Source organism: Euwallacea fornicatus, chromosome 18, assembly GCF_040115645.1.
Source record: "Euwallacea fornicatus isolate EFF26 chromosome 18, ASM4011564v1, whole genome shotgun sequence".
NCBI classification, from domain to species: Eukaryota; Metazoa; Arthropoda; class Insecta; order Coleoptera; family Curculionidae; genus Euwallacea; species Euwallacea fornicatus.
Window position 1 is genome coordinate 1,115,335 of NC_089558.1, and position 17,948 is coordinate 1,133,282.

General features: G+C 40.3%; 3 protein-coding genes across 3 annotated transcripts in view; 1 reads left to right on the forward strand and 2 right to left on the reverse strand.

Moving 5' to 3' along the window:
* Positions 1 to 12,708, reverse strand: part of LOC136345010 (bicaudal D-related protein homolog) — a 22,495-nt gene extending 9,787 nt beyond the window's left edge. The window contains exons 1-2 of the mRNA XM_066292978.1: positions 12,538 to 12,708; positions 11,665 to 12,010 (exon numbers count right to left, since the gene is read on the reverse strand). Coding sequence (XP_066149075.1) covers positions 11,665 to 11,886 — 222 coding nt within the window. The 5' untranslated portion in view covers positions 11,887 to 12,010; positions 12,538 to 12,708. The remainder of the gene's footprint in view (positions 1 to 11,664; positions 12,011 to 12,537) is intronic.
* Positions 12,707 to 15,438, forward strand: Ccdc114 (Coiled-coil domain containing protein 114). Its single transcript, XM_066292981.1, has 9 exons — positions 12,707 to 13,172; positions 13,223 to 13,489; positions 13,868 to 14,061; positions 14,121 to 14,295; positions 14,343 to 14,525; positions 14,591 to 14,741; positions 14,794 to 15,006; positions 15,057 to 15,160; positions 15,239 to 15,438. Exons 1-9 carry the CDS (start codon positions 13,080 to 13,082, stop codon positions 15,284 to 15,286), a joined length of 1,428 nt encoding a protein of 475 aa, XP_066149078.1. The 5' UTR covers positions 12,707 to 13,079; the 3' UTR covers positions 15,287 to 15,438.
* On the reverse strand, positions 15,319 to 17,785 carry Mdh2 (malate dehydrogenase 2). The gene is made up of 7 exons (XM_066292998.1): positions 17,629 to 17,785; positions 16,677 to 16,846; positions 16,539 to 16,621; positions 16,283 to 16,434; positions 15,995 to 16,231; positions 15,645 to 15,943; positions 15,319 to 15,576 (listed from the first exon to the last, which is right to left on the reverse strand). The coding sequence occupies exons 1-7, from the start codon at positions 17,689 to 17,691 to the stop codon at positions 15,555 to 15,557; spliced, it is 1,026 nt and encodes a 341-aa protein (XP_066149095.1). The 5' UTR covers positions 17,692 to 17,785; the 3' UTR covers positions 15,319 to 15,554.
* Positions 17,786 to 17,948: the final 163 nt, after the last annotated feature.

The following is a 17,948-nucleotide window of genomic DNA, read 5'->3' on the forward strand; positions in this document are numbered from 1 at the left end:
GGCTTCAACGGCTCTGGTTGGCGCCAGAAGGTTCGACACTTGTAGATAGCGCATTCTTCGGGTGGGCAGCTTTATGTTGCAGCTCAGCTTCGTTCGCGGTCAATATTGACACTGCGCATTTATAAGTGTAAGCTTTTATTTCCTTAGTCTAGAATATAATTTAAAGCTGTGTTTGTGAGGGCGGACGCGGCTTCTGCCTCCGCTTCGAAATCGAATCGAACGTCAGCAGAAATCGGAGTTGGAACAGAATAGGAATTCCTCGTCTTCGGGAAAGTCTTAAATGCCAAACCCTCTGGCGGCGCACCACGGACGTACCCTGGTTGGGGGTGCCGTCGACGCCACGTGCACTACCCGTCGTCTTGGATCGCGGCGCTGAAGCTGATAAGAAGTCCTTCGTCGGCGGTAATTGCGCCTGCGTCATAAGGGCCGACAAAGCTTATCATCAGTGGTACCGATGCCGAGGAAGTCTTCCGCGGGGAACTCGCATTCTGCGGAAGTAACTCGGTGGTAATTCCCGCGCACCAGCCAAAGTCTCCAACGGACGTGCCCAAGGGGTACATCATCTCCTTAACAACGACTTAACCCTAACCGTTTATAATCTACCACCTTTCCGATAGAGTCTCGACGTAGTCGAAATACACAATGCAATACAATTAAAAACTATATACAGGGTGGTTGGTTCGACTGCTGGATCCTGCATAAGTAAAAATTTATTTCTCTGAGTCGGTTCGATGCAGGATTGAAAGATTTACACCCGACTGGTATTGGCAATATGAGCTTTCGTAATAATTGTGCAGGCGCTGGTTTCATTTAACTATTTAGTGCGAAACGTTGTGTTCGGGTTTCTCAATATACGATCGTTCTGAATCGTTATTATCAGCATTTAAGCCGTTGACTGAGATTTTATTTGGTTCTGGCCCAGTTCTCTTCAGTTATTTTGAATGTCGCAACCTAAAGGGCACTGCCGAAATTCCCGACAACTTCCCAGCTGCAGTTTCAGCACGAGCTAAATGTTACAGAATGCACGTGATCTGACGTTTCAACCCGGAAGTTCTTGCGCTCGTCCCACCTCTCCTTCGTCCTTGTACGTGTGCAACGCGGCTAATGCAAGTTTCTGCTCAGCAATCTGAGTGCATAGATCTGGGCACTTTTGCTGATGTAAAATCGATAAGATCACGTTGTGCGGTGATATTTATGCATATATACCTTGACTCCATTTTTATTTTCAGTCCACTTACAGTGAAACGAAATTCGTATGGAATATTCTTTGCTCTTTATATACCCGATTTAATTACACGCATTTGTGTTGGTACACTAGAAGCATGGTATGCTGGTTACCATGGGCATTGATTTATTTCGTGTTTTATTTTTTTGCATCTACAGTAGTCGGAAAGACTGCCGTGCGCGGCGCGACTGCGCGGAAATCCTTCCTGCTCTCAACGAACGTAACACGAAATTTGCGAGTCGACCACGAGGTTCGTCTTTAGACGAGGTTGTCAGAACCTCTTTGGTGGCCGCCGTGTAATATATTCTTTGAAATCGATTAAAAATTAACTATTGAATGACTAACAGCCGTGAGTTGCCTCAGCCACGAATGATGTCATCCACAAGCGCACTTCGGCGAGCTATGTAGTTCACGATTTCTTTTGCAATAACTCACTAGAGAGTAAAAGTAAATTTAACTGCTTATTATTGCTGCCCACTAAGCTCATGTGCACATTAAAAGGACGATAATTAAAACAGCTTTCCAAAAAAATTGCAAAGATTACTGTTTCAAAATCTAATTACGATCCTTACAGAAGTGTTCAATTATTGACCGCGGTTTTAACGAACTTAATCGAGTCGCTGTCCAAGCCTTGAGCTATGATTTCAACGGGATAATATACACGTGATGACTCATATCTTATGTCCACCCACACAATCTGGGAGATGATCAGGTTGCACCGGCAAACAAAGCACATCGATTACACCATAATGAGATTATCGATGCTCTAATAAGCCTCTTCAACATCATTTGATACACTGTGTGTGTGTGGATCTCGCTCTGTAGGCACATTCAATGTCGGTCAAATGCCTTTCTCTCCATCACCCTACCGCCGGATTAGCATAAGGCCGGGCATTACCAGCGACAACACAATGAAGAACATAAGTAATGTGTATCTATTTACCATGGGCATAACCGTATAAGCAATGCAACCCAAATGTTTATTAGGAGGTAACCAATTTCTTAGAAATTGCTGGTACTTTAATGTGGCATATTGGAGGAAATAAGAGTGGGCACGGTTTGTGCACAGTACAGTTCAAAACGTACGCAGAACTGCCATTAAAGTAACTGTACAAAGGAGTTCGCGGGAGCATTTTGGCGCGAGTTAATGAGGAGAAGTTGCGTTTTTCAACGTGTATCTATTAGAAAGTCTTTCGATGTGCGGTAAAGCTCGCCTCTGAATTCTTGGTCGTGTATTTGCAAGTTGTCAAAGAGATATTAAAAAAGGATATTCCTTTCAAGCATCCTTTCATCGCAATTCTGCAGCAATGATACTCACGTATGTCCATACAGCGTCAAGTAGAGGCTTAATTAAGATTTTACCATGTTTTTCAAACATCCAAGGAAATTACCCTATTAAGATCACTTTCATTAAAAGCAAGGAAAGTTATTAAACGATCAAACATCTGCGAAATGCAGTGATTCATCTCATTCATGGAAAAAAAATTGGATTAGGGACATCTGTTGGAATGCCTCATTAATTTCCGATCTAGTAATTACTGCCGTGAGATATGGCATGGAACTGATTGTTAATTTGCTGGTGATTTGCGAGGAACGAGGCACCAGGAACTTTGACCGAAGGATACGAACAGCGTCAGAACCGAAGTGAACGAGCTTCCGTCGGAGGTACATTGTAAGCTCGCAGGCACCTTACCCCTGGAACTTACTCTTGATACCGTAAGGTTCTTGCGTAAGCGGCATATATTTATAAAGGAAAAGGATTTACGCTGAACAGCTTTCATGATATTCACGAAATGCGAATTACGACATGTTATTGACTCACCAGTAACAGTAGCTTGTGACCCTGAGACTTCGGCGGTGATAGATCGCCGACAGGTCAGAAGGAAAACGCATAGAAACAGAAAACGGTCATGAGGCTCGACCGAGAGTGAAAAGGGCGGGGGATTCGCGTTGATTTGTAGGGGCCCCACGTGGCGAAGAGCGTTGTTCCGTTACGTAAGAATTGCCGGAAAGAAAAGTGGCGGCAGCGACGTCCAATTTTCCGGAGCGAGACGCCGCCTAAAAATAGGCCTTTTCAGCATTCTGACAAATTGGGAAACTGGAAGATTAGTAAACACCGTGTGATCTTAAAATAAAGTGTGTCTGCCGTGAACTTGCCTCGTAGAGTCACAGAAAACGCATCCTGAAAAAATAAACAACAACCCGAAACGTTGCGTGCGTTTTACCATTATTTTAAACCCGGGCGGGTCAATAATCGGAACATAGACCCAGGTGGTACCCACTAAAACCATTTTGCCTTTGTTTGCTCAACAAATTTCTTTAAAATTGTACAATTGCCGAGCAAAAGTATCGCATCAAAAATTGGCCACTTCCTCGGCTTTATTGGGGATATTACGCTTTCTCAGGAAGCCGAAGGTGAACTACATACAGCATAACAAACAAAGCCGGTTACTCAATTTTTCCTGCTGATTTCATTATAGTTTTAATAATCGCCTCTGATGATGAGAACACAATATCTTCTAGAGATTATTATTGCAACAAAAGTGCGGTGATTACCAGGTGAGATCGCAATATACAATCAGCTAATTGGCGGCTATAGCGGGCATTATGGTTGTATAAGAGGGCGATTAGGTATACCTGCAATTTGGAATCTAGATCGAATTACTGTATTGATGTTATTCAACTGCGATCGCCATATGCGGATGATGTGCGCGAACAAAAGTGTACTTAGTACCAATTACCGGTAATTTCTGATGGGAGGCGTTGTAGTCGACACGTATTGGTCCGACGCGGAGGGAAAAAGGGCGACCAGCAGAGCGCGTGCGTACGCGCGCTGCCCCCCGAGCTCTGCGCAATAAATTATCGTCCGACGAAGAGCGGTCCCAATTAAAAAAATGTAATTCCCAAGTTGAAGGCTCGGGGAGGTTCATTTTCGGCCATGGTCACCGTTTATGTGCGAATGTCCAAAATACGAGTTCCATTCGTCTATTTTTTAGAGTTACATGCATGAAAACTTTACAGTCCTCAGGCTTATACCGTGCGAAATATTTTCTCGGGCAGCGGACTCGCCCGATGTACTCAGCACGCACCCGGCAAAGACTGCGACCGCGCCCCGGGGCCTCCCCCAGGCTCCAAGCGTCCTCTCGAGAGGTTCAGGCAGGTTTTAAAGTTTGCAATTACGAGATGAAGGTTCCGACAGATTCATCGGTACGGTAAGGACCTGCGTGTGCCCATAACGGTCTGAAAATGTGAGTCCGACTTGCTTCTTCATTTAGCACTTACATGTGATGAGTCTTCTCGAAAGTTCTGCCCAGATTAAAGACTGCTGATTACCAAATGGAAGGCGCGAAATACTGAAAAAAGGAGATCGGGTCCCTTTCTAACCACGAAGTTTTGCCTGAGACAGTCAAAAGAATACGGAAGGTATTTTCTGCCGTAGTGAAAGCCACCTTAAAATGCTCAAAAACCTGAGCTTACCTTCTTTCTTGAGGCTCATGCCTAATGGCGTCTGGGGAGTATCCGCTGATATCGCTGGGGTACCGTGAGTGAATCCCGCGAATAAAATTAGTTGTTCACACTTTTCATCGTCCATATACGGAATAATGCATTGGCAAGCAACGGACTCGCCTGGTGCCCTCCGCATATGCTCGCCGACGTCTGTGAACTCGCTTGAGGACATAATAAAAATTCAATAAGTTTCTTGAAAGATTCGAACAGGCTTGAAAACTTGTACCCGCCAAACAAACGGTGGCAGAAGATTAAGTTACAATCGTGGAAAAGACCTCTGTAAAGGCTTAATGCTCTGAAAATTCGCGCTCAGTTCACCTGTTCGCTTGGAACTTGTGAGCAAAAGTGTCGGGGCATCCCTGAATCGCACCGTAGATACCAAGCAGGATTACAGATAGAGATTTGGGCAGTTAATTCTTACGCCGCAATACGAACTTCAGTGTACCCTCGAGGTACTAAAAATACGAGCTCAATGTCCTTTACGGCTTAGGAGTTATGCTACAGGGAATCGAGCAACTAGAAAATACGTGACTTCCTCAATGGAAGAGCCTAGAAGGGTGATTTTCAGGGACAGTAAGGCGGATACTTTTAAAATACCGTAAATATGAGCCCAAACCGTGTTCCTGCTTTGAAGCTCAACGGCCGCAAGAGCAACTTAGTTCAGGTGTTACAATTAATAGAAGCGAGATGCTAAACGATTTTTTGACAACAAACCTTATAATGATGATCCCACAGGAAAGATGATGGATGAGTCAGTGGAAATACTCAATTTAGCAATAAAAGAGATAATTGAAGGTAGACGATTCCAGTCAATTTTTGGCGAGGTTCGAAGACCTATCCGCCCCTCCGCGCCCTAGATGCCTCCTCTCCTGAGTGTAGGCAACCAAACCTGGACGAGAGAGAGATTGGTAGCAGACGCAGAAGGAAAAAGAAACGACATATCGTGTCGACAAAGCCCAGCTCTTGGGGCAAACAGGACAGAAAAGGCCACAGAAGGTCAGGATGAAATGACGAAGGGATCAAACACCCAAGGAGGACCATGCATGTATGGATGTCATAACACAAAGAGGAGCATCTCGGGAGAAAACGCAAACGTGCAGGAACGATTTTAATTGCCGAAGAGACAAGAAAAAATTTCAAAGAGTGCCTCGCAATTGGAAAGGCGCAAATGAAGCGTGGGGGGCGCGAAGCTCTCTCGGAAACCCTCTTGATTACATGAAAGGTGGAAAGAAATCCGATGGGGCAGAAATGACTCAAAGAAACAGTGGATGTTCCAAAAACAGAACAGATTCAATTGACGTCATGTAACCCGGGGACAGTTCCGAAGTCGGGGAATGTTCTTTCATCCCGAGATTTTCGGTGGTTGGGCGTATCCCACCCTGCTCGGCGAGCAGAGCACCAGACCGGATATCACTTGAGGATTTTTCTCGTCACAAAAAGGGCCCATCTTTCCACAAAAAGGACCCATCTCCGCCCCACAGGCGGAGCCGCCGTCACCGATTTCATGAATATTTTCGGAGGCCGATTGCGGATTTGCTTTTGCGCAAACTCCAAGAGCGTTCATTCCCTCAAACTCGGCACGTGAGCAGAGGCATTAGAAGAAAATTACAATGTTTTCAAATGTAAAAGCAAATCCAATGGCCAATAATAGGTTTCTAATTTATTTAACGCAGCTCGACCTTCCAACCAATTAAATCCATATAATTGATGCAATAAAAAGTAATTAAATTAATGTTAAATTACCGTATTGCATTGTACGAAAATTATTTTATTTCTGTGACCAAGTGCTCGATGACACAATAATACCCACTCATTAAGGTTTTCTAGTGAATTCCAAAAGCTCCCCAGGTGGAAAACCGAGCGACAAGTGGCGTTACTTAACCAGCGCTAAAACCGCAGTAATATCGCTGCTTAGAAATTTGCATAATCGGAGTTAATTTCAATTAAAAATCGTTTACCACTTGTTAACAAACTAACGAAATTAATATCTATAGGCAGGTTTCGCAAGATTTAAACCCCGGTTTCTATTTTCTCGCCAACAATGGCGAGTTTTATGGCGTGAATTGGGTTAATTGCGGGTTTTTGTTTGGCATTTTTTGATTTAATTAGCGGCGCTTATCTCCTTAAGTTTAATTTGTTGTTACAAGACAATCGTGTCACAGGTGCCTTAGACATGGACTTGACATCAGTCATGGGCCCGTATCTGCAACGGAAACTCACAAAAAAAAAAAAAAAAAAACCTAACCTGAACTAACCTGAATTTATCTGAAATCGGTAATTAGCCTGTCGTAGAAGCAACCTCCGAATTCGGCAACGCTAACCCGAACTAGCCCGACGCAGGATCAAGCTTCGAGAAAAATATTTATTAACAGAGGCATGGTCGAACCGGCCCTAATTAGCACTCCTATGCCATTAATTTGGGTCACGATGTTATGAATGATATATGCCGAACAGTCCGCGCTATGTCCTGCATACTAAAAGTGATTAATAATTATTCATTCAACATCATAATGCTGAAGTAAAGGCATCTACTGCTCCTTCGCAGAATTGGTTGAATGGCTATAATGTTTACTTTGCCTTGTCCTTTCCGCTTGTGGAGCTTTTGTCGGGCCTTGGAACTGTGCGCCAATCAATATATTTAAATATATGGGCGCTAATTATTTATTGTTCCCACTGGTGCTGCAGGTTTAAAAAATGAGTTTTCACGGTGTGAAATTTCCACCCAACCGATGTGAACGCAAAGTGCATGTAAATCGTGTAAATGCCGGAACGGAGATAATTTTGCGAAAAATTTACGTTAGAATTAATTAGCAATGTAACGGCACTACGCCTTTTCAATATCGGAGGTATAATAAATTAATGACACTTTGTGTACTAGATGCGACTCCAGCGTAATTTGCCCAGACCCTGTAGGTACCAAGCAGGTCAAGATTCTCTGATATAAGAACGAACCAGAGAACAAACACTTCCAACAACAAGGAAAATGGTACCATTAAAGTGTTGTTCAACACGCACTAATGCAACTTCTATAGTGGTGTTTTAGAGGGCAACGGCCAATAATGCTTATTTTAACGGTCATTAACAACTGTAACAGTTTAGACTGACAAATTTCGGTAATGTTTTAATTTAGGCAGCCTTACCGTTACATAGTCCACTGTGACGTAGGGTTTTACATAACTTTATTGGAATCCCGTTGAATCAATCTTGTCAAACAGTGTTGTGCTTCGTCAATTTTTATTAGAGAGGAATTATTCACTGCAGACGTAATGCAGTATCCATAATCGTCTATAATTTTTAACTATGCATTGGTCACCGTGAATAAAACCTGCCATATATCTCACTGAGCACATCAACAGAATACTAAATCGCTCAGCGAACTGTAATAGATTCTCGAGCACACTATAGAACGTTCGGCGTCTTAGGCCCACTTGCTTTCAGTGGGTTATTTAATTTAACAGGAATTTAATCTAATCGGAAAATTAACGCTCGTTTACCTTTAAAATAAATTTTAAAAAAATGCGACAACGGCAACCCTGCAATTTGAACAGATGACCCCGTGACTGGCAGCTCAACTAATAATGGCTCTGCCGTCGTGACAGCTATTCCGGGCGACGTTGCCTTTTAGGGATCTGCGGTGCGATTTTCCAGGAAAATGTTCATTACACTTGCGTACAGGGCGCAGGCTTGTTGATAAATCTTTTAAGTGAAACCAACCCGGTAAAATTCTCTCAAGCAGATCAGTTACAATGTTAAATTGAAATCATAATGAAATTGTTGTTTGAACTCAATAAGGAAGTCAAGCGCCCTAATTAGGCCTAAAACTCAATATAATTCTTTCAATCGTTGAACCGTGCTCAACGCACTTAATGCTAAACTGTCAACTAGGTAATTATCTTATATACCAGGTATTACTCAAGTTAAGCAATTTTGCAGGCCTTTCACTACTACATGGAACCTTTGTTATTTTTTGTATTGATGGTTCGCTTACTGACAAGGTTGTTTTTTGTCCGCCCGTTAAGACAATGCTTCTGGTGTAAGCCCATTTAGATAAGAGGCAAAAAGCGTTTTAGGAATTTGTCGGTCAAAGGAATATGTAGGTCAAGTTCGTTTTCTGTAGATTTCAATATCTCAACGTTTTTATACCAGTGGACATGCACAAGAAGTTTTTATGTCTGCATGTATGTGTTCCTACGCGATTTTTGTGCCAAACGGATTTGTGTGAGTCACCGGCTATCAAATTTGGTTTCTTGCCGCCATTGACCCACTCCCACGAGCAATGTTGACTTAATTGGGGTTTTTGCATAGGTGTTCGTTTCCTTGTTAACACTTCAGAATCACTGTGAGCACAAATCCCAATCCGTCACTGGGCCTCAACCATAACCCCAGCGTCGCGCCTACGATTTTTTTTATTACCCATTACGATCGTGTCATAAATCGTGGTTACGTGAACTCGCAAAAAAAAGGTCATCTGAATATGATTCACACATACAAAACTATGGGATTGGCTTTAGAAATGCATATACATGCTCTCATGACGTGAGAATAAGTCTGAAATCATTGCTTTACCTATACAGTTCAGACACCTAGGTATGCATCGGTAATTATTTGCTAGTTTACACCATTAAAACCTTGGGAATACCATACTGACGTGTATACATATAGATCCATCATCGGGGGCCTCTTCGACTACGGTAAAAGGTACAAAGGCGTATTAAACTGTATTTTTTGCGGGATGGATGGTGTTGCAAAACGGGGGACTCTGAAAAGTTTCCTGCAAGGATGATGCGAGGTTTCATGTCACCATATTAAACTGGAAATCGGCACTTCGAAAATTGAATATTTAAAGAAAATTCCATACTTTTTGCCAGTTTAAAACTTTGAACGTCGATATCTCGCGAACACGTCGAGCAATTGCCCTATAGCCAATCTTTACAGTTTCCGCGTGCGTTCCACGACCCTTCACAAACGGGTCTAAAAAATCCATCTTATTCTCTGAGATACGAGGTTTAGGGGGTATTTTTCGCGATTTTGAAGGCGCCGTGGTATGAAAGTCAATAAAAATGCTTTTGAAATTAAGGTAATCTTGATCAATACAGAACCCTCGTCACTCCATTAGACTGAAAAGCGGCACACCAGAAATTTCAAAATATCTCTGGTACATATTAAAGTGCATTCTCTCCGCTCCTGGGCCTGCAAGTGATGTTGAGAAGGTTCAGTGATAGAAATCGAATCTTCACGAATCGCAATAGCAGTTAAATCTTTTCTAGTTTCGGATTAGATAATTAACCCTGAGGGTTTATTTTCGATCGTACGTTAACCTCATGCAACCATCTATTTTCTGTCGAATCAAAATGTCGTACAACGTGAATTCTAAGATCTTTAGGAAGGAATCGCGACCTTTGACTTCCCGAATGGTTCAGCTTTCTTGCTCTGAACAATGGCCGCGTTCGGGCAATAGAAACCCTAAAATTTGCCTTTGTCTCAATTTCATCGACTGTACGAAAAAAGGGAAACTCTTTTATGTGCATAAACCATGTAACACTGTTTGCTGCTACAGATGATTATAGGTCCCGAAGCTTTTCCTGGTAATTAGCTATATAGCACAGAGTGGGCAAATTTCGGCATTAACACACGGTGTTTCGTAATATGTGGCATGTAAAAAATTCAGGTGGTGGATCTATGGATAATCTTAAGAAAAGTTCATATAAACATGGATCCATTTTCGTTTCCTGCCTGAAATATAGGGTGAGAAAAAATAACATTTTTTTCAGTTTTTTTCTAATAAATTCATTTCGGCATTTAACACTTTCATGAAAATCGAACAGCGCAAAATCGGTGTAGAAATGCATTTTTTAAGGGGAAAACAATACTTTTAGTTTCGCCAGTGGAGTTCGCGTTGATGTGGCCCTGAACGTTTGGACCGGAAAACATGGTGCGCCGCTGATTTTTAAAAATAAAAATAAACTTTTAAATGCTGCATATTTCTGCAGAAGAAAAATGGAAACGGATCCAGTGGAACGATTCAAAATTTTTCATAGTCTTAGAATCAAAATTGCCACATTACTAGGAACCTTTTTTGCGTAGATTACGATCAATTTAAGAAAATGAAGAAAAACGAACTGACTCAATAACCAAAAAATCGAATCTCTGTTACTCGGTCTCCTGCAGTTCCCGATATTTCCTTCATAAACATATACGTTTTCATAAATACCTTGCCCATCCTGCAGCTCAAGCCGAGATACAGCATTTCTATATCTCATTCTTGAGCAAACATCCAACTAAATTGTAAAAAGTGTAAACCACTTGTGAGTCATTTCCCACAAGTACCAACTGAAATCGTGATCCGCGTTTCGCCATATAACATTATAACCGGATTGTGTTTGACCCTGCCCCATGGTCTGTGGTAGGTACCATGACAATAAGTTTAAACCAACCAAATACGATTTGGTCGGATAAAATTTGTTTTTAAATGCTTTTGTGGTTGACACGTAATCTCTCAGAAATGATGTGGGAAGACTTGCTTCTTTTGCGTAGCAATAATTGACAAATTCCTGTTATCTTTATGAATATGCAGGTAGGTACATATTTCCTCATGATGCTTCTCATTAAGACTAACAAGCACAAAGCGGAAATAAACGCACAAGTGCTTCTTATGTTGGTGCTTATTACAGCGAAAATCACTTAAAGCGGACTGTGTTACAGTCTATGTATATAGGTGGGCTTAAAAGCGACAATCAAGACTGAGGTATTGCACGGTCGATTACCATTGCTCAATGAAGGAATTACACACAACGGCAACCACAGGTGAAAAATTAGAGTGAATAGCCATCCGCTCAAACTGCATAATAGCCCATGGGAAATGGGTCATTAGCTTCCATTTAACCAGCGTAATCCAGAAAACTTTGCACTAATTCAGATGTTAACCAACTCACCTCTAATTTCTTGGAGTACTCGTCCACAGTCTCATCCAGTTGCTTCTTCAGCTTCTCATTTTCCTCCAGCAGTGCTTTTCCCAGTTCCGCAGCTAGCTGCAGATCGTTCTCTTTCTGCTGCAGCTGCGTCCATACGTCCTCGCTTAGATGCTGAGCGTTTTGCTCATTTATGGCACTACGGTTTTCCATTTCTACTACGTAATCTTCGAGAGATTTTAGCATTTTTCGGCTACAGAACTTTTAGAAGCTACCGCTTCCTGTAGTTGGAGACAGGCGGAGTTCTCCATTGCGCGTTGAGGTTTGTTGGGTTGGGTAACGTAGATTTATGGACATATTTTCGAATTACCTGGAAAAAATGGAATTGAAATTAAAAAAGTCTCCAGAAGAAATATTACAAGGCACTCGAGGTGGCGAGTTCTAGGCCAGATGGTTTTTGGCAACTTGCAAGAAGTGCGTGAAATTGTAAGACGGACGTGCGTGGTGAGATCTAAAACGATTTTCCATTGTACGTTCAGAGTGGTATGAAAGACCATGGAAATAAATGTGTCTGTGAAGCGCTTTCCATATCTTTGAGCTCAAAGAAAACTAACGTGGATCGGTCCCAGACAATACCCTGGAAGACCCATAAACATATTCCTAAGAAAATGATTGCTGATGTGTTATCCAAATATTAGTGCTCTATATCGCAACATTTTGGTCACCAGTTGATTAAGCATGAAACACGGAAAATTTGTACAAGATTATTGAAATCGTAAAAATTTTGTCCTTGTACCCACTTATCCATTGGCCCTTTCTCTCATTGAAGGCCTATTTACATGACAATACAAACAAGTAACGTTTTTTTAAATCACTCTCTCAGCTCTCGGTACCTACCTGTTCCGAAAACTAGAATAATCCTCGAATTTTTATATCACTCAAGCACAATTCGAAACGCGCCAAAACACGATTTATTGACTTCAAAGAACCCAAAATCCGTATATCGCGGTTCAATAACTTACGTAGAACCGAGTGAACTATACAGAACCAACGCCACCGTTTCGAGAAATCAACTGATACAGTTGTTTGAAAAACCGCCTATACCTCCACTACCATGGGAACGAGCTTACCTGGGCGCATGCGCTCTGCCAAGCCTAAAGTATGGGTTATTAGATACTAGTGGAATATCAGGTAGAACAGAACACACTATTACAATAGAGAAAACACCGATGACCCTAAAATGTATATATCGATAATAGTAGCAATGAAATAAACTTTTTGTCAGTTTATGCACACTCCATATATATACTAATCATGGTGGCAGTCCACATCACCTAAAATTCCCCAGAAACTCTCATCCTCTTGGTCCTACAACCAATATCAAATTGTGTTATTGATCAAACTTTAGGCTGATTTATTGCAAAGACATTTTGGCTAAAATGAATCAAGTTGCAAGACCAGATCCAAACTCATCTACCGAGAAAGAAATGATTGCAATGGCTGAAGAAGAGTTGTCAAGGCTTCAAAGACAGGTAATACTCTGGAAAACTCATCAGCACATCTCACATCATCTTCTCTTCAGTTACGCATCATGGAGGATGATAGATTGGCTTTCTCAGACGAAACCAGCACCAAATTGGAGAAACAACGCAAGATTATTCTTCAGCTGAGAGAAGAAAAGGAGAAACTTTGTGAAGATATCAATGTAGCTACTTGCAAAAATCAGAAAAGGAAGGATAAGAGGATGTCGAAGGACATAACAAAACTGCTAGAGATCTATGATGAATATCAGGAGCATGTCCGGATGGAGAAGGAGGAAATTGTGGAAATGGAAGTTCAAATTAAGAAGGTGTTTATTTCGTATAAGGAAGAAAAGTTAGTTGCAAGTCCACAAAAAAGAGTTCAATTAGAAACGAAAAGAGAGTTCGAGCAACTCGGTGATACAAGTTTCTCCATATTGACTCGCTCAGACATGTATACATACGAAGTAGGTACACCCACATGCTATGTATTTCCGAAGACGAGCACATTTAGATATAGCTTGGAAAGGATGGAAGATAAAGAAAGGGATCTATAAGAATGATGTTTGTATACCTACGTTGTACGCAGACATGTCTAATGAAGCCGATAAGTAGAAATACATGTCTAAAACGCTCTCCATTTTTTACTTGAACGTACATTTCTTTTCTGTAGAGTTACTTTTAACAATCCTTTTTATGTTCATCAGTTGGAGGGTGATATTAAGAAGTTGCGACCAAAAAGCTCAGTTTCCTGTCACCTGTTCCAGGCAAGATTGACCAGCGGGCAGAAATCTCTTCAAATTTTGAGGAATAAACTCGATAATATGGTGAAGAAATTTTGCGCTATTCTGGCTGCCAATAAGGAGCTTCGAGAAGAGATCGATCATTTACTTAAAGAAAGGCAAGGTTAAAAATAAATATATATATATATATGTACACCTGCGGCTAATGTTATCTTAGAAACCACTTCAATGAAATTTGGGAAAAACTCCTAAAGGACATCAACACTCGTAAGAAATACATGGCAGATCTAATTGACCAAGCTACCATCGCTTTCGATCAACGTGAAGAATGGTGCTCTAAGCTTGAGGCCCTCAAGAAAAGGGCTGACATGGATTGCGTTCTTCATTCTGAGGTAAATTTGAATCAGAAAATATAGGAATCAAACAAGTATTTTTGCAGGAAATGCGTGAAGTTCAAAGAGATTTGGACCATTACATGAACTTGCGGGAGTTTTTGTGTCTAAAAGGCCAGAAGAGGGTTTTGAGGGATTTGGAGGAGAAAGAAAGGCTCAAGCAAGAGTCTCAACAGCAGGAGTTAGAGCGTCAGCTAGAGATTTATGAGAATACTTTAAAAAAAATTCGTGTATGTGCGGTTTTTTTTTTCAATTTTTTAATATATTTTATTATTCAATTAAATGCATTCCACAGGAGTTTTGTGCTGAGGAGGATGTAGAGCGCATAGCTGCGGCTTTTTTGAAGCAAGAGGAAGAAAATTTTGCTCTCTTTAACTATGTAAACGAGCTCAGTCACGAAATTGAGAGTTTGACTAATGGCATTCATGAAATACAGGAGAAAATTGGTAATTACTAGTATTTTACCTCTCTACTTCTATTTACATTTCTCGTACATAGATGAACAAGTTGAGATATGTAAAGAAAGGGATAAACAGCACAAGGCAACTATCAGCTCACTTCAAAAGGACTTGGCAATAGCTGCGCAGCTAACAGCAGAGGACAAAAATCAATTGCAACAGACTAAAGAGAACTTGAATGAAACTCTTAAAGGAATTAAGGACATATTCGATGTTATTCAGTGTGATATGGGTCCGATTTTAAGACTGCTGGGTAACTGACACGAGCCGTTAAAAATTAATTCTTAACATAACGTCCTTTAGGAGAGAGTGCTCCGATTAACATTTTTAATGTGAAAATATATCTTGGGACTATAGAGAAGAGGCTCTCAGACATAATTACAGAAACATACTTGGCAAAAAGATCAGTAAGTAGCATACATCAAAAAAAGGATTGTTTTCTTGTATATCACGGTATTGCCTTCAGATATAAGGAATCATTTTAGGTTTTAACACGAGGACTGGACAAACCCATGATTTCATCGCTCAAATAAAACGAATATTCCTCTGCAGAAGAAAAGTAAACTTTGTAAAAACGCCCCAAACTTGAAGCCGGTTTTAATGTAACATTTTCAAATACACATGATGATGTGCTACGAACACATAACGCTGTACAATGATTAAAAATAAAAATAAAATATATAAATTAATACCTTTTTAACTTGATCTTATAGTTCACCTAATTCAACTTAAAAAGAAAGCGCCCTTTTTTCGTCATTTACATACTTTAAACAATATAAACTTCTTGCAAAGAATATTGATTTACTGATTACCTTTAGAAGATCTAAAATTTTTAATTCCACTTTATCGAAACTAATCTCAGACAAATGAAGGGCAAAATGGAAAAATTACTTTTTGGCAAAGTCAACACCGGCTTTGATATTCTTTTTCAGCTCTGGAATTGCAGCTTTCAAGAGTTCTTGCTCGTAATCACTAAGTTTTCCTAATCCCAAATTTTTTTCCAAACCATTCTTGCCAAGCAATAAAGGTGTTGAAAAGTATTCAGATTCAGTTATGTCAGAAACCACATAAGCAGGCTCAATAACATTTGATTCTCCTTTGAGGCCTCGAAGGAGGGAATTCGCGAAACGAGCGCCTGCAAAGGCCATGGAGAGGGTAGCGGAACCAGCACCAGCTTTGGCTTTCACCACCTTAAAAACTATATTCTTTAGATCTGAAAAATTTTAAGACAGTCATAAAACCTCAGTTCCAGCTTCCTGAATGCGGCCAGTCAAGGCTTTAAGTTGGTCCTCTGGAAAACTAACTGAAGGAGTAGCCCTGGAAATCAGGGGAATAATGGTAACACCGGAGTGTCCTCCAATAACAGGTACATTTACATCTTTGGGATTTAATCCTTTGGCTTCAGCAATGAAAGTATTGGCCCTTACAATGTCTAGACTGGTAACACCGAACACCCTTTTGGGGTCGAATTTACCGGCCTAAAAAGCATTTTATATTCTATGCAATCTGCTATATGAGACTACAAATACTTGTTTAAGGACTTCCACTGCAATTGGAACAGTAGAATTTACGGGATTGGTTATAATTCCAATGAGAGCTTTAGGAGCTACCTCGGCCGCTGCTTTAGCAAGGTCACGGACAATGCCAGCATTGGTGTTGAAAAGGTCATCTCTCGTCATTCCTAATCATTTATTTTCAAGTAAAAATATGCATGCAATTGTAAGATAATTAATTACTGATAACTCCAGAGCAATAACAATATGCTGATACGGCTTCAAGACTTACCAGGCTTTCTGGGAACTCCAGCAGGAATAATGATAACATCAGCATTTCTAAATGCATCTAATAGGCTCTCAGCTCCATTAAACCTAAAGCAGGTGTTTCAAAATGCTGCTACCTAAGTATGTACTTTATCATATTTACGCTTTGACTTTGGCGGCAGTTTCGATGTGAGAAAGGTCAGCGGCTACTCCTGGAGTATGTACAATATCATATAGAGACAATTCAGATACCAGAGGATTGGTTTTGAGGAGAAGTGAAAGGGGTTGTCCAATTCCTCCAGAGGCACCAGCAACTGCTACTTTGAAGTTATTCTGCAAGGAAAACCAACGTGGTGTTGAATGAGATTTTTATGGAAATGATGGAAAGTTAGGAGATTATGGTTGAACAAAAATTAGAAGGGTTTGGCATAATAAGAAAAAGTAGGGAAACTCAAAACAAATTTCAAGATGAATGGTGTGCATTAAGAGTCTAAGACACATGAGTTACATTAGGGTGCTTTCTAGAGTGGTTAACAATTTTTTGACACACAGTTTTAATTTGAGTGGAATGAGAGAATATTAGAAAACTAATTGGTTTCTAAGATAGCACAATGAAAATATCATAGAAGGACTCAGTTTAATGCATGAGATGAAACTACCAGTGACTTATAAGAAATTTTAAAAATAGTTAATTCACCTCCATGAAAAACACATTACATAATACATCATTAATAAGCAAACACACTTAGATGATCTACTTAGTATATTTTATTTAAGGAATAAATACTTTGTGGTTGCGACAATTTTCATAATTTTAAGTTAAAAGACTTAGAAACTGTAGCAGTAACTATGTGGAACTAAATGTGCTCCTGTGAACCATCTGAGTTAACAAAAAATTGATCCCAAAATTTGAAAAATTGAAATAAAAAGTTCCAAAACAAATTATAAGTTTAGAATGAAGCCTTTGCAACATATTTCAGCAATAGTTTGCATAGTAATTAATTCAAATAGTGGTAATTTTCTGATAAGGTTGCTCAGCATATATTCTCCGGCTTTTTCACTGAAGGGCAACATCTAAATTACGGAGTTTTCTTTAGGGATTTTACTATATTTACCTGTTTGGATGTAGAAAAATTTCTTGCAGAAATAATGGTTGGCCTCACAAGTCTAGAAAACATTTTTATGGAGAATTTTTTTTTCTGGCAAAATCAGGATAAAACCGTACGTGATCTCTTCTAGGACGACAATGTCAGAAAAAATGGAATTTTGGCGTCATAGACGTCAAAAAGAAAAATGGAAACATGTGACGCAGGCAGATGATAGTTCTATGCCGCCATCTCACGGAAGTCAACGACTTCTAAATCTATTTATATATTCTAAAAATTGAACTGATTCAGCCGCTATTCGCTTAAATTGGCAGTTTTATTTTCTTTTA

Excerpts from the sequence above, each read along its gene's own strand:
- Ccdc114 (XM_066292981.1), top strand. The coding sequence starts at position 13,080 with ATGAATCAAGTTGCAAGACCAGATCCAAACTCATCTACCGAGAAAGAA. Across the intron at positions 13,490-13,867 it reads TGGAAGTTCAAATTAAGAAG|TTGGAGGGTGATATTAAGAA; the intron begins GTGTTTATTTCG and ends TATGTTCATCAG. Across the intron at positions 15,007-15,056 it reads TCCGATTTTAAGACTGCTGG|GAGAGAGTGCTCCGATTAAC; the intron begins GTAACTGACACG and ends AACGTCCTTTAG.
- Mdh2 (XM_066292998.1), bottom strand. The coding sequence starts at position 17,691 with ATGTTTTCTAGACTTGTGAGGCCAACCATTATTTCTGCAAGAAATTTT. Across the intron at positions 16,622-16,676 it reads ACTGCCGCCAAAGTCAAAGC|GTTTAATGGAGCTGAGAGCC; the intron begins GTAAATATGATA and ends CACCTGCTTTAG. Across the intron at positions 16,435-16,538 it reads TGGAGTTCCCAGAAAGCCTG|GAATGACGAGAGATGACCTT; the intron begins GTAAGTCTTGAA and ends ATAAATGATTAG.